We start from the raw sequence: 18,688 nt of genomic DNA, 5'->3' as shown, positions 1-18,688 counted from the left end.
CATACAGGCCAAATCGTACATGCTCCACTGGGAATATCAGGCTGAATAGTGACGGCATCAGTGTGCAATACATTACTGATACATGTTGCAAGCTTTATGAGGAGTGTGAGATTAGCCTATGTCGAAAAGATCCTGTGGGACCCCCTCCTCAGCAACACCAGATCTTGAATACAGGTGGGTTCTCAAGAATTGGCAGCGAAACATCAGTCGCACAGATGATTGATGCCTATCCACTGAACACCTGTAGGGTGGAGAGATGATTTAGTACAGTGATCGTGCAGCAAGACTTCCATCAGACCATCGAGACATGTGCACACTAATACTGATTCACTATGAATCCAGAGAACATGTTTAGTGTGGCTTGGGCTGTTGTCTCTAGCTACAGGAGAAGCTTCTCAGTGCTACGGGTTGTTGACCAATTATCATTCATGAAAATAAAAGAGCATTTCAGTTTAGAAGACGATGGAACGACTGCTATCCTTCGCAAACACACCAGCTCCTATTATAATGATAACTTGCTATCTGGCACATACCAGACACCAAATAAATTGGTGCATGTGATTGGAAAACATATAGCTGGAATAGTGGCTGAGAGTCTCTGAACAGTTGCTGACTTGCTGATGACAAACTGCCATTACTTTTTGTTCCAGTACTGTGTTTGAGTACTACTATTGCCACAACTGACCTCTCGCCAAAGGTTCTCGGGCTCCACACAGAGCAAAGCCACCACCTAAATGTTGCAGGTTTACCCACAGAGTGTAGCACCCCCTAGAGATCATGGGCTCCCCTACAGAGAGCAAACACCCCCTAAAAGAGTTAAGCTCCAACCCAGAGTGAAGCCACTCACTAAAGTTCATGGGCTCTCTTGTGCAGTCTCCCCTAAATTTCACAGGGTCTCCCACAAAGTGCTGCCACCTTCATGCATGCATTACATTTCCCAGACAGGACAATTACCAGGCAATGCAATAAATACATTTCTGAATGTTTCATTATCCAGTCCATCAGATTCTGCATCCATGCACTTGCTGAGTTGGTGCAGGCAATACGGGCATGCTGGTGCCTTCAGTCACCTGACCCACTGGCACTGGGAACGCTGAGTGGGTGCGTTCATGTGTTGCTGGTTGGAAGAAAATGTCCAACGATGATATGTTGCTGCACCGTGGCCCTGTGTAGTGCTAGCTTCCACATCCTCACCACCATTGGTGGGCAGTCTGGTGGCAGCCGGGTCACTGGTGGGTCACTCATGTCTTCGGCATCACCAGTGAATGTGATTTCACATGGCTGCTATCCATAGGGACACGACTTGCAGCACTGTCCTGCCTCACTTTCTTGCTACAGCTGCCTAACTTGCAGAAGAGCTCACACTCATCACCCCTCAAAGTCTTCCCTAGTGGCAGGCCAAAATAATGCCACACCCAGGGCCACGAGGGCTGTTCGAGGGAGGAAGAGGTCTTTGATTTTCGCTCCAGTCTTGCCATGGACTCCTATGCCTGCATTACTCTTCTGCAATGGCAGGCACAGGGTGAAGCTCATTCTTATCCTCCTTCTCTACTGCCTCCCTCTCCTCCATCTCAGGCAGGTGCACGCCTTGCCGAGGAATTACCAAAGGCTGGTCCTGTCCCTGAGACTCCTCCCAAACATGATGCACCTTATTTCTACACTTGTCATGTTTTGTCAAGACCTTTTCCTCCTCTCCAATTGCCCCAACCATATAGGAACCATCCTTGAATTGCCCTCCTCGGTGATTGCAATAACTGCCCATCTTTCCATATGAGAACCATTCCCACAACCTTTTCCTGTACTGCCATCTGCACCATGCTGTCCTGCTTAACCACAAGCACTGACTCCTCTGCCTTCATGGGGACCTCTACCACAGGTCCCACCTTCAACGCCACTGTTGGGCCTCCACCACAGGCCCTTCCTGCCCAGACGCCACTACTTCTGCAGCCAAGTCCTCCCCAATGGCTGTACCTCCTTCTCCACTTTTCCACCTTCTAGTGCCCCCCCCCGTGCATCATTCACACCTGTTGACCTGGAAGCCAGGTAATGCTGTGTGGCCCATGCCTGTGAGCCAGCACCAACACACACCATAAGGCTCCCAACCTCCTCATTTGATCGTGTTTTTTTCTGTTTTTTTTGGGCAAGGGAAAGGGGGCTGTAAAGATTGTTCTAGCCTTTTAAAGTTTTTTTCTGGTGAACAGGAGAAAGTGATAACACTGAACAACCAATGAATACTAAGGAGGCAAAGGGGGCACAAAACCCACCTACACGAAAAGATCTTCAAACAATATTAAACTAAGCAAACGAAAAAACTCCCAAAGCTCTCAAAACGTGTATACATTCTCTGAACACCCTACAAATATGAGCCTTACCTGTGTTACTCATTTCCTAACAGCCTAACAAAACCCACAAAGGACCTGAAAGTGAACTTGACCTTTTAAAGAGCCACACACCTTTTTTTAAATATATTCTAGGCCTGCAATAGGCTGAACAAAATATCGACAAGTGTCCCTGAGACTTGAACTGAGATGTGAGCATCAAAAACCTGGGAGAACACTTGCAAGCTAGGACTCGCAAGCTTGGACTCGTAAGCTATGACGGATCTGCACAAGGAGACTCAACGGTCTTGCCAGACACATTTAGGCAGTTCATCCAGGCCCACTTTAAATGACTTCTTCAAATTCCGAGTGTTAGTATGTATCAAACAAAATACGAACATATAATGTGTCTATCTTACCTCATTCAAAGAGTGCATCATGTCAGAAAATGTACGAATAAGATGGAAAGACCAATGTTCAATAAAATGACCATGCAGATGATGATTGTATTAGGTCCCTGAAATAAAAAGAATTAAGGTAAAGGTTATCATTTGTTAGACATTTTGATACAATTCATAGAAACACAACCTCAGCAATTGTGTTGAACAAGATGGAGTACCTGAGTGGCGAATAGCGATCAGAACGCATGTGCCCATGAATGAGGCGAGCTATTTATCATTCATTACCACTTGGCGTTGTCTGAAAGCGATTCAATATCTTTTTAAACAGCTCTTCAATCATCCATACGTTTGTACTAGGACAAAGGACAAAGTGTGTCCTTGAATCCGAGTGCTGTGCAAACTACTTGAGAAATAATACAAATCATAAGAATGTGCAGTGGTTAACGGTCACCCCAACTTTTGAAATTCCTCCAGAGGTCACACAGGGGTATAAGCATAGGGCCCTGTGAGGGAGGTCAGGCTGATCCCCCCCCCCCCCCACATGGTAAATTACATTTTCTACTGCCCTACTAGAGCCTGGAAAGACATGTGAAATGTGCATGTTTATCGAGGACCCTTGTGATGGAAATAGACAACCTTTTAAATCATTCTTAGGGTGCGGGGCTGGCATGGGAAAAATTGCGGGGCAACATGGGTGATTTCAGAGGGTGAGGAGGGGGCACTTTCTCATCCATAAAAATTACTCATGAATATTTTTGGGTCATTGATTTTTTTCATTGACCCATTGTATTTGAGTGTCAATTTCAGTGGAGTTTACCTCATCGTAGAGAATACAACATTGCCACAAAAAGGCACCAGGTATTTGCCACAATGACAGACACGAGGTCGCAATCGTAAAACAAACTTGTTTTTTATTTGAGTGGTAATTTACGCAACCAAATATTGCATTTTCCTATATGGAGCAAAGACAGCAACAGCATGTTCATGCACCCAGCTCCTGTATCCGAGGCCCCCACCATCAGATTGGCAAATGTCTCCCCATGGAGTATTTACTTACCCATATCTCTGTCAGGACATGCCACAGGTAGCTGCTATTTGCCCCTTTCAAAAAGGTTATGAATCTCTACATTTTAAACTTGACCCTTGTAGATCCAAAATGGCTTCCAGACGCAAACTATGAATCACATTGCTGCCCAGACTCAATGGGCAAAATAGCTCTACTTTTTTCTACCCAGTTTATTTTACAGAAGGAGCTGAGCAGATTCCTTCCATTCCAAGATTTCAAGTTGGCCCAGATGTGAACTACTAATTCCAGATTAATCAGACCACAACAATCGTATTAGCCTCTCAAAAGGTGCTCTTCCTAAGGGGGAATGCTTCTTCACCGTATCTACAGAGTTGCTATTACTGAAACTGTAATAAAGATGTATAATTGCCCAGGAAGAATCTTAGACAACTGCAACTGGTCCAAAACAGAGCAGCAAGTCTTGTCTTCAGATAAAGAAGACACAATCATATTGCACCTGCTGTACAACTCTATAGAAGCTACCGATAGAGGAAAGGATTATCAGTACCTAAATAAGCTGCCAAAGGATGAAATACTGTCCTTCAAACTCAGATCACCAACAGACGGCAACCTTTCCCACATTACAATGACACCCTGTTTGGTGCGCACAGCCAATGAGGTGCAAGAAACCTGGCTGTATTCACCACTACAAGGCCCCATACTCTCGGAACCTGGTTTGCTGTAAAGACGCAAGACCCCCTATCACTCCCACCCCTTTCCCCCCACTCTACACCCACCCTCTAGAGCCTATTCCCAAAATATTCCCCCTCTTCATCTGAGCCTCTGCAGCTCTCCACCATCAAGACTGGTAGCTACAACCATTTCGATGCCATAGAAAGCGAAATGTGCCTTACTACACAATCCCTTTCAATTCTCTCATGGCAGCCTTCTTCTAATAGAATGTATAGCTTTTATTTGATTCCATTCAGTGCACCACGTATAGCGTCACATCTTAATGTACAGAATGCCCTTGCTGCTGTGATGGTTGGATAAGCCCCGGGACGCCCGTGGGAAGGCCTTGCCCCCAGTACCTTAAATGAGGAACACGGACACAGGACTCTTCATCTCGGGCTCCCGGCAGGCACTGCCGTGTCGTGGGACTGCCCCCTTTAATTCAATACATGTGCAATGGTAGAACGTTGCCGTTGCGCCACGTGAAATTATCACATTCCTCCTTTTTCGTAACAAAAACTATACAGAACTTTTCAGATATGGTCAATGTCGACATGACAGACTTGAACATGGTAACATATCATACAGTGGTGGGCCCAATGTGGGCAATAGTAGGTGGCTTGGTCCTTTCAGGCCTGGCCACCCATCATATAGTCTCGGAATCGCACTGGGCATTTCCTGCCCTCTCAGCTGGGGTATCTTTCTCCTGTCGGTGCATCTCTGGCCTCTCCTTCAGCTCCGCCTGGTGTGGGTTTTTCATCTTCCCCGCTCCCTTCAGGTGTTCACTCCACGCTGATGGTTCCGGCCGGGGAACCTTCTCCCGCTCGTTCTCTCAGCCCTTCTCTCCCTCCCAACTTTCTAAACAAACTAGAGCTCCGAGTCGCTGTCCCTCTCTGGTCGGCGGCAGTCACCATAGACACTTAGACTTGCACCACTCCCACGGGAGAGGGCTCGTAAGTGAGGGACAATTTCCCGTCGGGATAACGGTTTCACACCAGTACAGTGTCACCCACCTCTATTTCTGGTGGTTTAAGGTGTCAGCAAATGTTTTCTCCTCATTATGAGTTATTCGGTCTTCCGACGTCTTATCATCATCAATGATACCTGCCGGCTGACCTACTGCCTCCAGGAGGAGACCTCATGGGCATCTCCGGAAGAGTGCTTCTGCTGGGGGCATCCCTGTTGATTGGTGAGGTGTGGCTCTGTACTTTCTTAGGAACTGATAAAGAGTTCTCCTCAACTCGTTTCCCTGTCCTTGCAATATGCAAAATACTTTCTTTAGTGTTTGCATAAAGCGTTCGGTCTCTCCATTGGCCCAAGGCCATCCTGGTGTCACTCTCCTGTGTGCAATTCCACAGTTCACCATGAATTCTGCAACGTTTCCCCCATGAAAAGGCGGTCCATTGTCCAAGCAGGTAACTCTGGGGAAACCATATGTAGCAAATATTTTCTCCATGACCTGTATGATCTACTCACATGAGGTGGACTCCACCAGCTCGACCTCTGGGTATCTGGACCATTGGTCTACCATTACCAGGAAGTACATCCCTCTTCCCGTGGACCCAAAGTCGACGTGGACAACATCCCATGGTTGGTCACTCCTGGGGATGGGCTCAATCTTCAGTTCCCTGTTGGCTGGTGAGGTCGCTTAACACCAAAGACAGTTGGAAATGACTTGGGCATCTACTTTTGCTTCCAAACCCGGGAACCAGACCTTTGGTCATAGTCGTGCTTTAGTTTTTGCAGTTCCCTGATGGCCGCAGTGTGCTAACTCCAGTACCTTTTCTACCAGTGCGTGCGGAATCACTATCTGGTGGCCTCGTAGTAGCAATCCATTGCCTGTTGCCGACAGTTCATGCCTGACTCACCACAGCTGCTCCATATCTTGCTGCATCTCTCGATTACCTGAAAGCACTCATCCTCTCTCAGGGTATCTGCCACTTTCTCAATGGTAAGGGCCAAGGGTTTTGCTGCACCCACCCCCAGACGGACATTCTCTTCAACGTCCACAGGTGCTGTTTCCTCTTGTTCCCCACTGCTTCTTGGGTTTCGCGATAAGTAGTTTGCGGTATTGTCGGCTCCTGGTCTGTAGGTCAGCACTACCCCATACTCAATCAGGGCCAGCATCCAACGTTCAATCCTGGGGGTGTCTTAGACGATGACCCCACCATGATAGGGAGTAACAGTTTATGATCAGTTACTACCATGATGGGTTTTCCCAGTATGTACATCCAAAAGTGCTGGCATCCCTATAGGACCGCCAACGCTTCCCTCTCAATCTGGGAGTATCGTTGTTCCATGCTGGTGAGTGCCTTCCTGGGATAGGCAATTACCCTCATCTCTCCTTGGGCATCTGGCTGTGAGAGAACTGCTCCTAGACCGACCCGACTGGCGTCTACGATGATTTCAGACTCCCTCCTCGGGTCGAAGAATGCCATCGATTCTTTCCCTGTGAGTGCCTTTTTGATGGTCTAGAAGGCTTTCTGTTCGTTGTCGGACCACTCCCAGTCCTTTTCTTTCCTTGTCAGCATCCGGAGGGGTTCGAAGAGGGTCATCACATTGGATATAAATCTACCCCAGTAGGTCACCATCCCTAGGAATCTCCTGACCTCTGACACATTCCCTGGTGGTTTTGCCTGCTGGATATGTCTGATCTTTTGTGGGAGATTCCTTTCTCGTGAAAGACGAATCCAAAGAACTCAATGCTCTCATGGCAAACCATGTGTTTGGCTTCTGACGTGGCATCGACCAGGATGTGGTCGCTTAGGTTTATGACTCCTTCAAGACCAGATGAAACCCTGCAGATGACATTTTGAAAGACTTCAGCTGCGGAGGAGACTCGGAAGCTTAGACGTTTGTACTGGTACAACCCTTGGTGGGTCGTGAAGGGCGTGATATAATGCGAGTCCGGGTGTAGCTCCAGCTGATGGTATCCGGACTGCAGGTCTAGTTTTGAAAATACTCTTGCCCCTTGCAACTCTCCAGCCACATCATCCAGAGTAGGTGTGATGTGTCTCTCGCGCTTGATTGCAAGATTGGGCAGCCTCATATTGTTTCCAGACGCAAACTATGAATCACATTGCTGCCCAGATTCAATGGGCAAAATAGCTCTACTTTTTTCTACCCAGTTTATTTTACAGAAGGAGCTGAGCAGATTCCTTCCATTCCAAGATTTCAAGTTGGCCCAGATGTGAACTACTAATTCCAGATTAATCAGAAATATGGACAGATTCGGGTTGCTTCTGCTTGATAGCCACAACAATGGGACCCTCCCCCGTTCTATGATGTCCATGCTGACCAGATTTTGTAGTTCACTTTCCACCTGTTGTCTGAGGTGAAACGGTATTCGGCGATACTTTAGTGCCATTGGGGCGTATAGTCTCATCTATATGCAGGTTAACAGGCTCGCTCTTTAATTTACCAACACCTTGAAATACTGTTGCAAACCTCTCAAGAACCTCATTTATATTCTCGGCATATACAGTGAGGGTGAGGTGTACAATGCCAAGGGTCTCCGCTGCCGCACAGCTCAATAGAGAGTGCGTGCTGATGTCAGTGACAAAGAATTTTGCTCGAATTTCTTTTCCCGCATGGGCAACTTTGGTCACAAACGTGCCTCTGAGGAATAACGGTTGAGTCCCCCCAAACGAAAATATTTTGGCTCGTGCCTTCGCAAGTGTCAGGGGCCCCGGTAATGAATCAAAGTGGCGGGTTATCAGCACGCACACTGATACTCCAGTGTCCACAAGTACAGGTGTCATTGTTCCCCCTGCGGCCACTGTGCACATGGGATACTTCCACTACTTTTTGAGAGAATTATTACTCGAGATAAAGCATATCTCTTCCTCCTCTTCCTCCTCTTCTGCCAGGTCCAGACCTGCCATACCTTGTTCTACATTCGCCACTTGTTTCTGCTGCCACGGTGTGTCAATGGGTGTTCTGCTGGGCCACCTGGGAACAGTGATTGGTGTGTGGGCTCTGCACATCTCGCAAAATGTCCAGCCGCTCCACATCATCTGCATACTCTCCTTTTCACTGGGCATTTCCCTGCATGTGGAAAGTCATAGCCACATTTGGGGCATGACTGCGGTGTCTCGGATCTCCTTGGCGGCCATCTTGGCCTCGACAGGCCAGTATTTTGTGCGGCCACCCTATGACGCATCCGTCCTCCACTTTTAGTGATCTATCGCAACATCCCTTTACATGGCGCGGCTGTCTGTCAGTTCATATGACCTCCCCATTTCTAGAATTTGAGCCAGCGACAGCCCAGGCTCACATAGAACCTTTCGCACAGTTTTCTTGAGCTGCACCCTTGCATTAACTGGTTTCTAACCATACCATCCTCATTCTCCCAATCACATGTACTTGCCAGGTGACGAAGCATGCCGTAGAACTAGTCGAGGGATTCCTCCTCTCTCTGTTTCTCACTGCACATGATGAACCTCTCAAAGTTTTGGTTTGCTGGTGGCATGAAATGTTCTTTGAGACAATCCTTGGCAGCCTGGTAGGAGTTGTTAACGGGAGCAAGGGACTTGAACATCCTGTGAACCTCCGACCCGGCTGAGTAAATGAGGGTTGCAACCTTGGCTTCGTCATCTGTTTCGCCCGTTGCCTTAAAGTACATGTCTAGCTTCTCGATCCAGAGCAGCCATTTGGCCCCAGCTACAAGGGATTTCTTGGGCCAGTGTACCTTGTTGGCATGGGGCCTTTCTTGCTTGCGGGGCCCCTGCTGCATCTTGGGGGTCTCCTGCTTCACTGATGGCGGCAACCTGCACCGGCACCTCCTACTTGATCGAAGCCCACAGTCTGCTGCCTCTGGCACACTTTGGTGGTAGCAAAACTGTACTGGCACCTTTTTTGTGATCGAAAGTCACGGTTTGCACCCATAGGCACGCTTCTTAGACCCCCTGCATGTGTACCACTTGGTACGTCGGCCCTTCCAGACCACCTCAGGATGGTGGGTGAAGTGTCAGGTGTCAGCACAGTATGTTTTGCGATGGAGCAAGAAATGCAATTTGTTTTAAAGGGCCTCTCTTGCCCTGTTGTGGCCCCTGTGGCTTTCATGCTTTGTTTTAGCCCAGAAATTGCCCTCACGGCACACAAGCATTCCACGAGTGAAGCCGCTAAAGTTGGAACTTAAAATGGCAGTGGTTGTTTTCCCCGCAAGAGTTAATGCCTCTGGCATGCATCGGATCGAGCTAACGAAGCAAAAATGTTGCATTGGAGCACCTTCCCCCTGCCAGCTGCATCCTTGTTGCCAAAGTGATGGTTAGATAACCCCCAGGACTCCCGTGGGAAGGCCTTGCCCCCAGTACCTTAACTGAGGAACACGGACACTGGACTCTTCATCTTGGGCTCCTGGCCCGCACTGCCATGTCATGAGACCACACCATTTATTTCAATACATGCGCGATGGCAGAATGTTGCCATTGCGCCAAGTGACATTATCACAGCTGCATCCACTGAGAGCCTTGGACCAGCCCAGCAATCAGATTAAATTGTACATTAAGGAGCACAGCAGTGCTCTTTCTGATATTGAAGCTAAGATATAATTCCCTGATGAAGAGTTATTTTAACTCAACACGCATTGAAAAAGCGAAGCCATGCCATCATGAAGACCACAGTTGTCTCTCTTTTTTGACAAATGTGTTAAATAATGGCACTAGCTACACACTGGCATTGTAATTACTTATGTGCAAGTTATTGTACAAGGTGCAAACAATGTTTGTACTTACTGTTGAAACAGTAAATGTGTGCTTGGCAACATAACACATAATTATATTCATGTTTATGAAGTTCCCTGGCTTTCTTGGGGCAATAATGGGTTGTGTGCAACAACTGTCCCCACAAGACTTCTACTGGAACCCCATAGTGGTAACAATATATGGGCTCATTTAGAGTTTGGCAGTATTGGCTTTGGAAATACTGATTTCGAGTTATGATGACCCTTCAGTTATCCCATTTAACTCCATATAGAATGCATATGAAGCCATACTGGAATTACCGCATCTGGTGATTACCCCACAGCACATGCTGAAATTTCCTCCACACAAAACCAAGTGTTTTTTACAAACATTTATTTAGAAACTGAATTTGGCAGTGTTGTAAAGGTGGTGGTAATACTGTTACTACCACTTTTCGAATGCACCTCCAAACCAGAAAAGAGTCCCTAAGTGGTAGGTATAGGCACCTTGTCTATACATCGGTTAATGCCACAATTGCTAGGATCTAAATATAAGATAAACCTTGTTCAAACACAATTACCTTAAATCATGTTAAGAGTAATACAACATATTTCTTTAAGTAAACAAATATTAATTCAGAAAATGACTATGGAGAGAACCCTGATGAGTACTGTTGTGCTGTTCTTAACATTTCTGGGCCTGTCACTTATTGTATTCAAGTATTCAATACCAGGATTCATTCATGGTCCTAGGGTCAAAATCCCAGCTGTTTTATTTAGCCCTTAAGCCTTCTGAGGTTGATAAAAATGAGTACTACTGTGTTGGGAAACAACACACATCTGTTATTAAACAACTGTAGACCTCTGGGTGAATGTGTGATTTACATGCACACCCACAAAGTTAGATCTGTGAAGGTATGAGGGATTTGCGGGACTCTGTAGTGATTGGAAAGCAACCAACCCTTGTACATTCTATGTGAAACATGATAATACTTCCTGAGTTTAGAATACCCTAAGTTCCATTATTTAACTTTATTGTTTGTATTATACTGGAATTAAATAACCCTTAATGTGTTCTTTAGTATCACATTTATTGTACATAGTATCATATGGAATTCTGCAATAAATATCAATTGATGATAGAGTTGTCTAGAATAGGAATGATCAGTCCAGTAATGTTTTAAGCAAGTCTACTAGATAATATAGTATATTATTAAAATATATGTTGAAAACAATTTGTATTTTCTAGAAAATGTTATAAAGTGCACTAAATGCAGAAAGGTGATTGACATCATATTTGACCTTTTGATTTATGCAACTACCCTATCATTAATTTCATGAAGATTCTAAATATCACCCTACTGATTTTAAGACAAATTGCTGAAAATGAGGTTACAGACATTTAAAAAAACAAGATTCAAATGTTGTGAAACATCTTTTGCAAGCAAGTACTTTTAAGTTCCATGACAAATCTCACCTCATCAATCTTTTCCACTACCTTTACTTTGCTTCCAGAAAGTTGACCCTTTTTAGAAAGCGGTTTATGTTCATATTTCTGTAGTGCCTTGGATTCTGGCTTTGGAGCAGCTTTTGGTTCAGGTTTCTGTAGAGCCTTAGGTTCAGGTTTTTGGATTACCTTAGTTTCAGCCTTTTGTATGGTCTTTGGCTCAATCTTCTGTATAGCTTTGGTCTCTATTTTTGGTTCAACCTTGACCTCAGGCCTAACTTCAGCTTTAGATTCATGTTTTGGCTCAGCTTTGTGCTGGAACTTGGGCATTTGCTTTACTTCTATATGTGGCTCAGGTTTGGATTCAGCTTTCGGTTCAGGCTTGTGCTCTTCTTTGGGTTCTGATTTCTTCTTATGAACAGCAGGTTTTAGTGGTTCCTGATCTAGGTGAGAAAAAGGTAGAGATTTCTTTTCACGGGATTCAGTTTCATGCTCATTGACTGCAATAACAGCTACTGGTTCTGGTGTTGGTTGTTTAGAAGATGATTTTGAATCAGGGAATGGTTGTTCATTGTAGTGTAATAGAGGAGTCACTGGTGGAGAGGTCCGCACAGCATAACTATGATACCCTTTAACATACTCGGCATCCAATTGATCTAGCCTTTGAAGAGCCTTAGTCTGCGTCTCGTACTGGCTATAGGAGGGCAATTTACTATTAGCTGCTGCTGACGGTGTTGCAGATCTACTGCCAGAAGGACTTCTTGACTGGCTTCCGCTCCTATTCTGCTCTCCATTCCAATTACCTGGGTTGGGAAATCCTTCCTTTTTTGAATTCTGCCTTGTCCTTTTTATTGAAGGGGGTGTGCCTGTGGGAGTTGGTGTTCGAACTGGAGTTGTTTCACGTGGTGAAGAATTCTTTTCATGGAGCTGTGGACTTTCTTGAGGAGTTGGCTGTGGTGCCTCATTCTTGGGTGGTTCAGGTTCTGTATTTTCTATACTCTCACTCTCAGCATTTTCCATGATTTCCTGAAGCAGCTTTCTTTTCTGGTATTCTGGCCCTAAACAAAGCAAACAATATGGTTATAGTCTTCAAAGCAGATCACACCCCATGATATTTTTTGTGTTCATAGAACAAGAAACAATATTCACATCTTGTATGCTGTAATCATACCTTGTTTACCAACTGCAACTGAAATATTTCAAATCAGTATCAATAAAACACATAATGTTGGATATGTTAATTTACATAAATTGAAGATTCTTTTAGATTGCAGTGTGAAATTGTAATTTTAGTTATGAGGATTAAGCGTTCAAGTGTAGTTTGGGAAATTAGGCATTGTGTCACACTCCTGGTTCAAGCAGAAAACAGTGGGAAATATGTTTTTGGTGTCCTCTCTACCATGATCAACAGAATACGCAATAGGAGAACATACAGGGTGCTCTTATTTTTACAATGTGATATGCATTTGATCAATTAAATGACATGAACATGAAAGCATTTGTCAAGCCAATTTTCCTTTGAGGATTATTCCATCCCCTGATCCTTCAGATCAAATCAGTGCCCCCTTCTCACTGGAAGTGTGGTTATACGTAGTACCTACGTACCTTATATTTATCTAATGAAGTAAAAAATAACGTTTTGTTTATCTAAAAGTGTCTGAACCAAATGTACAAATGTAACAGAAAGGAAATGTATTTTTTCGTAATAGCAAATGAAAGTCACCGATCATGAAAGTTCTTAGTACACATTGTCATGGAATGAATACATCGAAACCAGATATCAATAAACATACTTGATCTGCTTCTTACAGAATGCTTTTTGTTCCCATGTTATAAGGTTCTCCATTTATGTAAACAGTTGAGTCCATTAAACAATGAATTGCTTTACAAGGGCAAAGTAACAGGCTTTATGGTGACAATTAACAACTGCATGAGAAATTAACTTGCACTGGACAGAGGTAATTGTAATCTATGTGCTGATATGCAGGTTATCTCTTTCTATTGCATTCACTAAGATTAGGTAGGAATGATAAACCAAGGGATTCATTAAGAGTTTGGTGGTATTAGCTCGAGTAATACCACCAAACAGAAATATTGTTACCACATGCACATGCTGCTGGTAATGGGAAGGGTCCACTTGATTAAGAGTCATGCAGACCCTTCAGTTTTTCTCCATTTTGAAGTCTCACCGGGCTCCATGGGGATAAGTATATACTGCATCTGGTAATCATTCCATGCTGTAATGGTTTTGTGTGGAGGACATATGTGGAGGACATATCCTCCACACAAAACCAGGTGGTTTCTAGAGAGATTAATTTTACATCTTACATATTTTCCAAAGTAAAAAAATCAAACATCAACTTTTTTCCCTACTGAATGATTCTTAAATATAAGTCTAAGCTGTATCTTGACAATTAAGAGCAAATCCCAGAACATTTTTCTTTTGTTGAACTAGTATCTAATACTTCAGTCCGTGAAATACCTAATGCATCAATTGTATCAAGGAAATCAAAGTAAAAATCTGTAAATCTTTCTATAAGATCTAGACCGCTTACCCTGACATAAATATTCATCCATATTTAAATAAAATAATGCATGTGGGAGAACTTTACACCTATTTATTCCCTAATGCTTTAGGTTGCATTTACTTTTCAAGATATGAAATGAAAGCAGAGGCAATACTTCCTGACCTGATTAACTCTTAAAGCTTACTTCCCAAACAAGAATGCCAGTCATGTTACTTCCTATTATTATTACATTTTGTGTTACCATTAAGAAGCACTATCATCTTATTGGATGTATATACTATGTTTCGTAAACTCTACAACAAAGCCATTTTGTAATTTAAAGAGGAAGGTATACAAACAGAACACTTCCTTTTTTCATCTATTGAAAGAACACATTCCAGATCATATGGAGACATCAAATATATGTGTGTGCCACCTTGGGGCACAAAGGACAATCACTTGTCAACCTGCACTACCATGTATAATATATCTTTTTATGATCCATTACTGTAATTGTAGATAAGCAAATCTGTCTAAATCTGATAATTTGAAGTTGTTTTTGTTTTGTGTAGATATGTTAAGGTTGCTAAGTACAGATATTGGAATTAGCAATATTAAGGTGTAAAGAAGTGCCTCATAAGAAAACAAGTATGCAAGTATTTCAAGAATAAATACAATTGTATATATATTTATATCTATATCTATATATATATATATCTATATATATATATAATGTTTTCCAAACACAAACATTCATGTACCATTTACAATGTTTATATATAATAATATCACAAATAATATATTTAATCTCAATCAAATCTCCCAGAACCCTCTTCGCCTTCACTGTGGATGACAGGTTTACATTCACTTGGGTGAACTCAGAATCAGCCAATATTTGAGCTAAGCAACCAGCAACATTAGTCATAACCTTTTGGATCAATGCCTTTTATCAAAAATATTGAAGCAGTTTTTAAGAAATGTTTTCAAATGCTCTCTTTTTTATATTCAATTTTTCTTTTTTAATAAAAGGCCATTTTAAGAAACAATTGGAACTTTAAGCGTTTTTCCCAAATCCTTACACCCTTTTCCTTATTGTATTACATGCAGGAGAGTAAGTGTGGAGAGACAGATCAATGTATATATATATATATATATATATATATATATATATATATATATATATATATATATATTACACAGCCACAATAGTGGCTGTGTAGTTATGGTTAAGTTGCTGTTTCCATAGGAAGAGCACTTTTTGGGCGGCTTATAACTTCGCTCCCCCTGGACGAATCCTCACCAAACTTTGCAAAAAAAAGTATATGGCCCACTCTGAATTGTTTTGCAAAGTTTGGTGAGAATTCGTCCCGGGGGGGAAAAGTTATAGGGGGGGTCCCCAAAACTTTTTTTTTTCCCATAGACTGAATGGGAAAAAACTTTGCGCACGGCTACAGCCCGAACCGCTGGACGGATTTACACCAAATTTGCGGCAGGAGCGGCGGCCTGGTCCCGAAAGTGTGCTTTTGCAAATTTGGTGTAAATCGGTTCAGTAGTTTTTTTAAAAATGACCAAAATGTAAGGCAAAAAAATTAGTGATATCTGTGTTCGCTTTGCGGATGGACTTCCCTGTTCGCTCCGTGGACAGCATCCCGATTGGCCCATGGCCTTGTGTCATGTCCACAGACATGCGAGGGGCGTGGAGCGTGTCAGATTTTCTGTGGCGCTCGCCATCTTGTATTCGCCGTCGACCGCGTACAGCGCGGTGAAACGTGGATAAAAAATTGTATTTAGTGCCGTGTGTTGGTGTGTAAGAGTGTTTGGGGAGGGTGGGGGAGTATGAGATAGGTTCAATGTTTTGTTTATTTATGTGCTGGATGTTTTTGTTGCGTTTGATTTGTCCGCGGAGAACACGGCTGTTCTGACATTTTGTAAATAAATTAAATGGTGGGGTGTTTAGAGGACGGAGTATGTGTCATTTTTGTTCACAAGGAAGGTAAAAATGAGGTATGAACACTCGCGGTGTACTTAATTGTTCGTAAATACACAAACTGGGGGTGTCCTCAGGACGCTGTCCGTATTGTAATCTGTCTAGTTGAATGTGTTCTAAGAACACTCGCGGTGTCCCGAAATGGTTGCAATTACACAAAATGGGGGTGTTCTGAGAACGTTGTTTGTATTGTTCGTTGTCAGGGTGAAAGTGTTTTAAGCCCACTCCTTTTGTCTGCTAACAGTACAATTTCCTATGGGCGTCAACCGACTTTTTGTCCACTAAAGAAACGATAAATCCGGCTGGTGTGCGCCGACATTATGTGATAATCCTATGACTGGCGCTATTGACCTGGCTGACTTGCTTTTGCGACACTAAATCATATCTCCCGCCCCTAAGCCTGATATTATCAAAGCATTCATATTCCCCGCCTCTCTCCGTGACGTTACAGGGTGTGTCATCAACCGTGTCCAGTTCTCTGCAGTCCTAAGTGACTTTACACAGAATCCGGAAGACAACACATATTATGTCACAGCACAGCGCGCCACAATTCGGAATATGAAACAGTGATTTAAAAGCAAACAGCAAGATTGTACATTTTGTAAAGTACATTTATTTGACATCAAATGTTTAGAGAATATTCAGCAATTTGCATTTGTCTTTGTTGCCGATCCGCAAAAGTTCATGTTGAGGCACGCGATGTTCCTTTGCAGTACAGAGGGTGTTAGATCAGTTTACAACTCAGTGCGCCACAATTCGGAATATGAAACTCTGGTTTAAAAGTAAACAGCAGGATTGTACATTTGGTAAAGTACATTTATTTCACGTGAAATGTTTAGTGAATATTCAGCGATTTGCTATTGTCTCTGCTGTCGATCAGCAAAAGTTTATTTGGAGCCACGCCTTGTTCCTTTGCGCTAGATAGGCTGTTGGTTTATGATAAAAGCAGTAAATGGTCGCTCTGATAATCGGAAAGGTTGCTCCAACAACGAGCCATTAGACCACCCTATTGGTTGGTATGTTGTTTGTAGCCGCTAGTACTGCGTAAGGGCATATTGGTCCTTGGCGATTGTCCCATAAAATGGTGAGGGTCATGAAGTTGCATATTTGGACCTGCACCTGGCAGTTGAAGACCCCATCCGCTGGAGTCTGTAAATCGTGACATAGGCAAAATGGGGCCACATACCTGTTTTAAAAAACATAAATTAGTCTCACCAGCCGATCTTCATTAAAAATCATCATTTTATTTATTAGGGTTTGAAACTATTTGCTATCAAAGATAGTGCAACGGAGTATGTTAATAATAAAATAATAATATTTTCCCATTCATATATCGCTAAGAACCGTGAGGTATCTAAGCAGTGCTTATTATTAACCACGGTGTGTGGTGCTCATTTATCGACCACGGAAGGATGAAAGGCTGAGTTTGGCCTTGCCGGGATTCGAACTTGCGTTAGCAAGCTGTGCACGGATGTCAAAGCGAGCATTGTACTCGCTGTGCCACTTGACAGGCTACAGTGAAGTGGCACAGCGAGTAGAGCGCTTGACCGCCTATAGACCGGTTAAATTATTTCTATTAACCCACCCTGTGTCGTCTGCCTTTTTCAGAGCCCTCTAAACGACAGGGGATCAATTCGGCGGTGATAGTGCGCGGTAGAAAACATTATGCCACTTTCAACGAACAAGTTCAACTTGAGCGGTCTTTAATGCTACGCTATTGTAATTATATTTGGTATAAAATAATCTAAAGGGTTACTTACAGTACAATTACAGTTTCCATTGTCTACGAGTGGTGCAGTCCCAAAATACGACTCTGCGTGTGCGAACGATCTTTCGCATAGTGATATAATATATAAAAGTGGTTTCGTTTCAGAAATTTCATCTTTATCTTCTCTTACATTTTAGCAACACTCCTTCAAGAGAAGTCTTTCATCACAATCTCTGTCTGTCAAGGTCAAAACACATTACAACCTTATAGTCCGCTTCGTGAGCCTCTCCGGGGCCCAAGAAAAAAATGGAAGCAGCTGACCTTCACTGTGAACGAGCATAAATTCTTACTTTGCAACATTCTGTGTAAAGCCATCTGTAGAAGTTGTTTTTTGCACGCCATGTTTGTATATTGTTTGCGTGATATTAAAAAAAGTTTGTTTAAGGGACGTTATGGTTCTAAGTACAGCCGAAAGACCCCTGAAAATCGCAAGTTATGGTAAGCTATGAAAAATAACTTGCGCCACCACCGTGCACTGCTAAGACTAACACCCAGGACATTAAAGATGACATCGCAAATGTCATTGATGAAATCACTGATGACATCACATGTGTATGTAGTTTTCATGGAATTTGTGTACTAGGGATTTTTATTATAATGTTGCAAAAAAAGTGTCAAGGATATTGCAATAAATATCATACCGTTATTAGTGCTTTGAATGATGCATTGATATAAATAGCATTGTATTATGGGATTCTATCTAATATACTGAGCTACTAATGGAGAAACATAGCACTGTGTGCAAAGTACAAGATGAAAGTATAATATTTGTAATGTTAATATGTTGAATAATGAAATGATAATTGTCCTGAAATGTTCGAAAAATTCATAAAATGAGG

At 43.1% G+C, this 18,688-nt stretch overlaps 1 protein-coding gene across 1 annotated transcript in view; it reads right to left on the bottom strand.

Moving 5' to 3' along the window:
• JPH2 (junctophilin 2) overlaps positions 1-18,688 on the bottom strand; it is a 567,238-nt gene that overhangs the window by 47,051 nt on the left and 501,499 nt on the right. The window contains exons 4-5 of the mRNA XM_069651313.1: positions 11,618-12,645; positions 2,738-2,835 (exon numbers count right to left, since the gene is read on the bottom strand). Of these exons, the coding sequence (XP_069507414.1) occupies positions 2,755-2,835; positions 11,618-12,645 (1,109 nt within the window). The 3' untranslated portion in view covers positions 2,738-2,754. The remainder of the gene's footprint in view (positions 1-2,737; positions 2,836-11,617; positions 12,646-18,688) is intronic.

Source organism: Ambystoma mexicanum, chromosome 3p, assembly GCF_040938575.1.
Source record: "Ambystoma mexicanum isolate Mex_15411 chromosome 3p, UKY_AmexF1_1, whole genome shotgun sequence".
Taxonomy (NCBI): domain Eukaryota; kingdom Metazoa; phylum Chordata; class Amphibia; order Caudata; family Ambystomatidae; genus Ambystoma; species Ambystoma mexicanum.
This window is presented reverse-complemented; position numbering and strand designations above follow the sequence as displayed.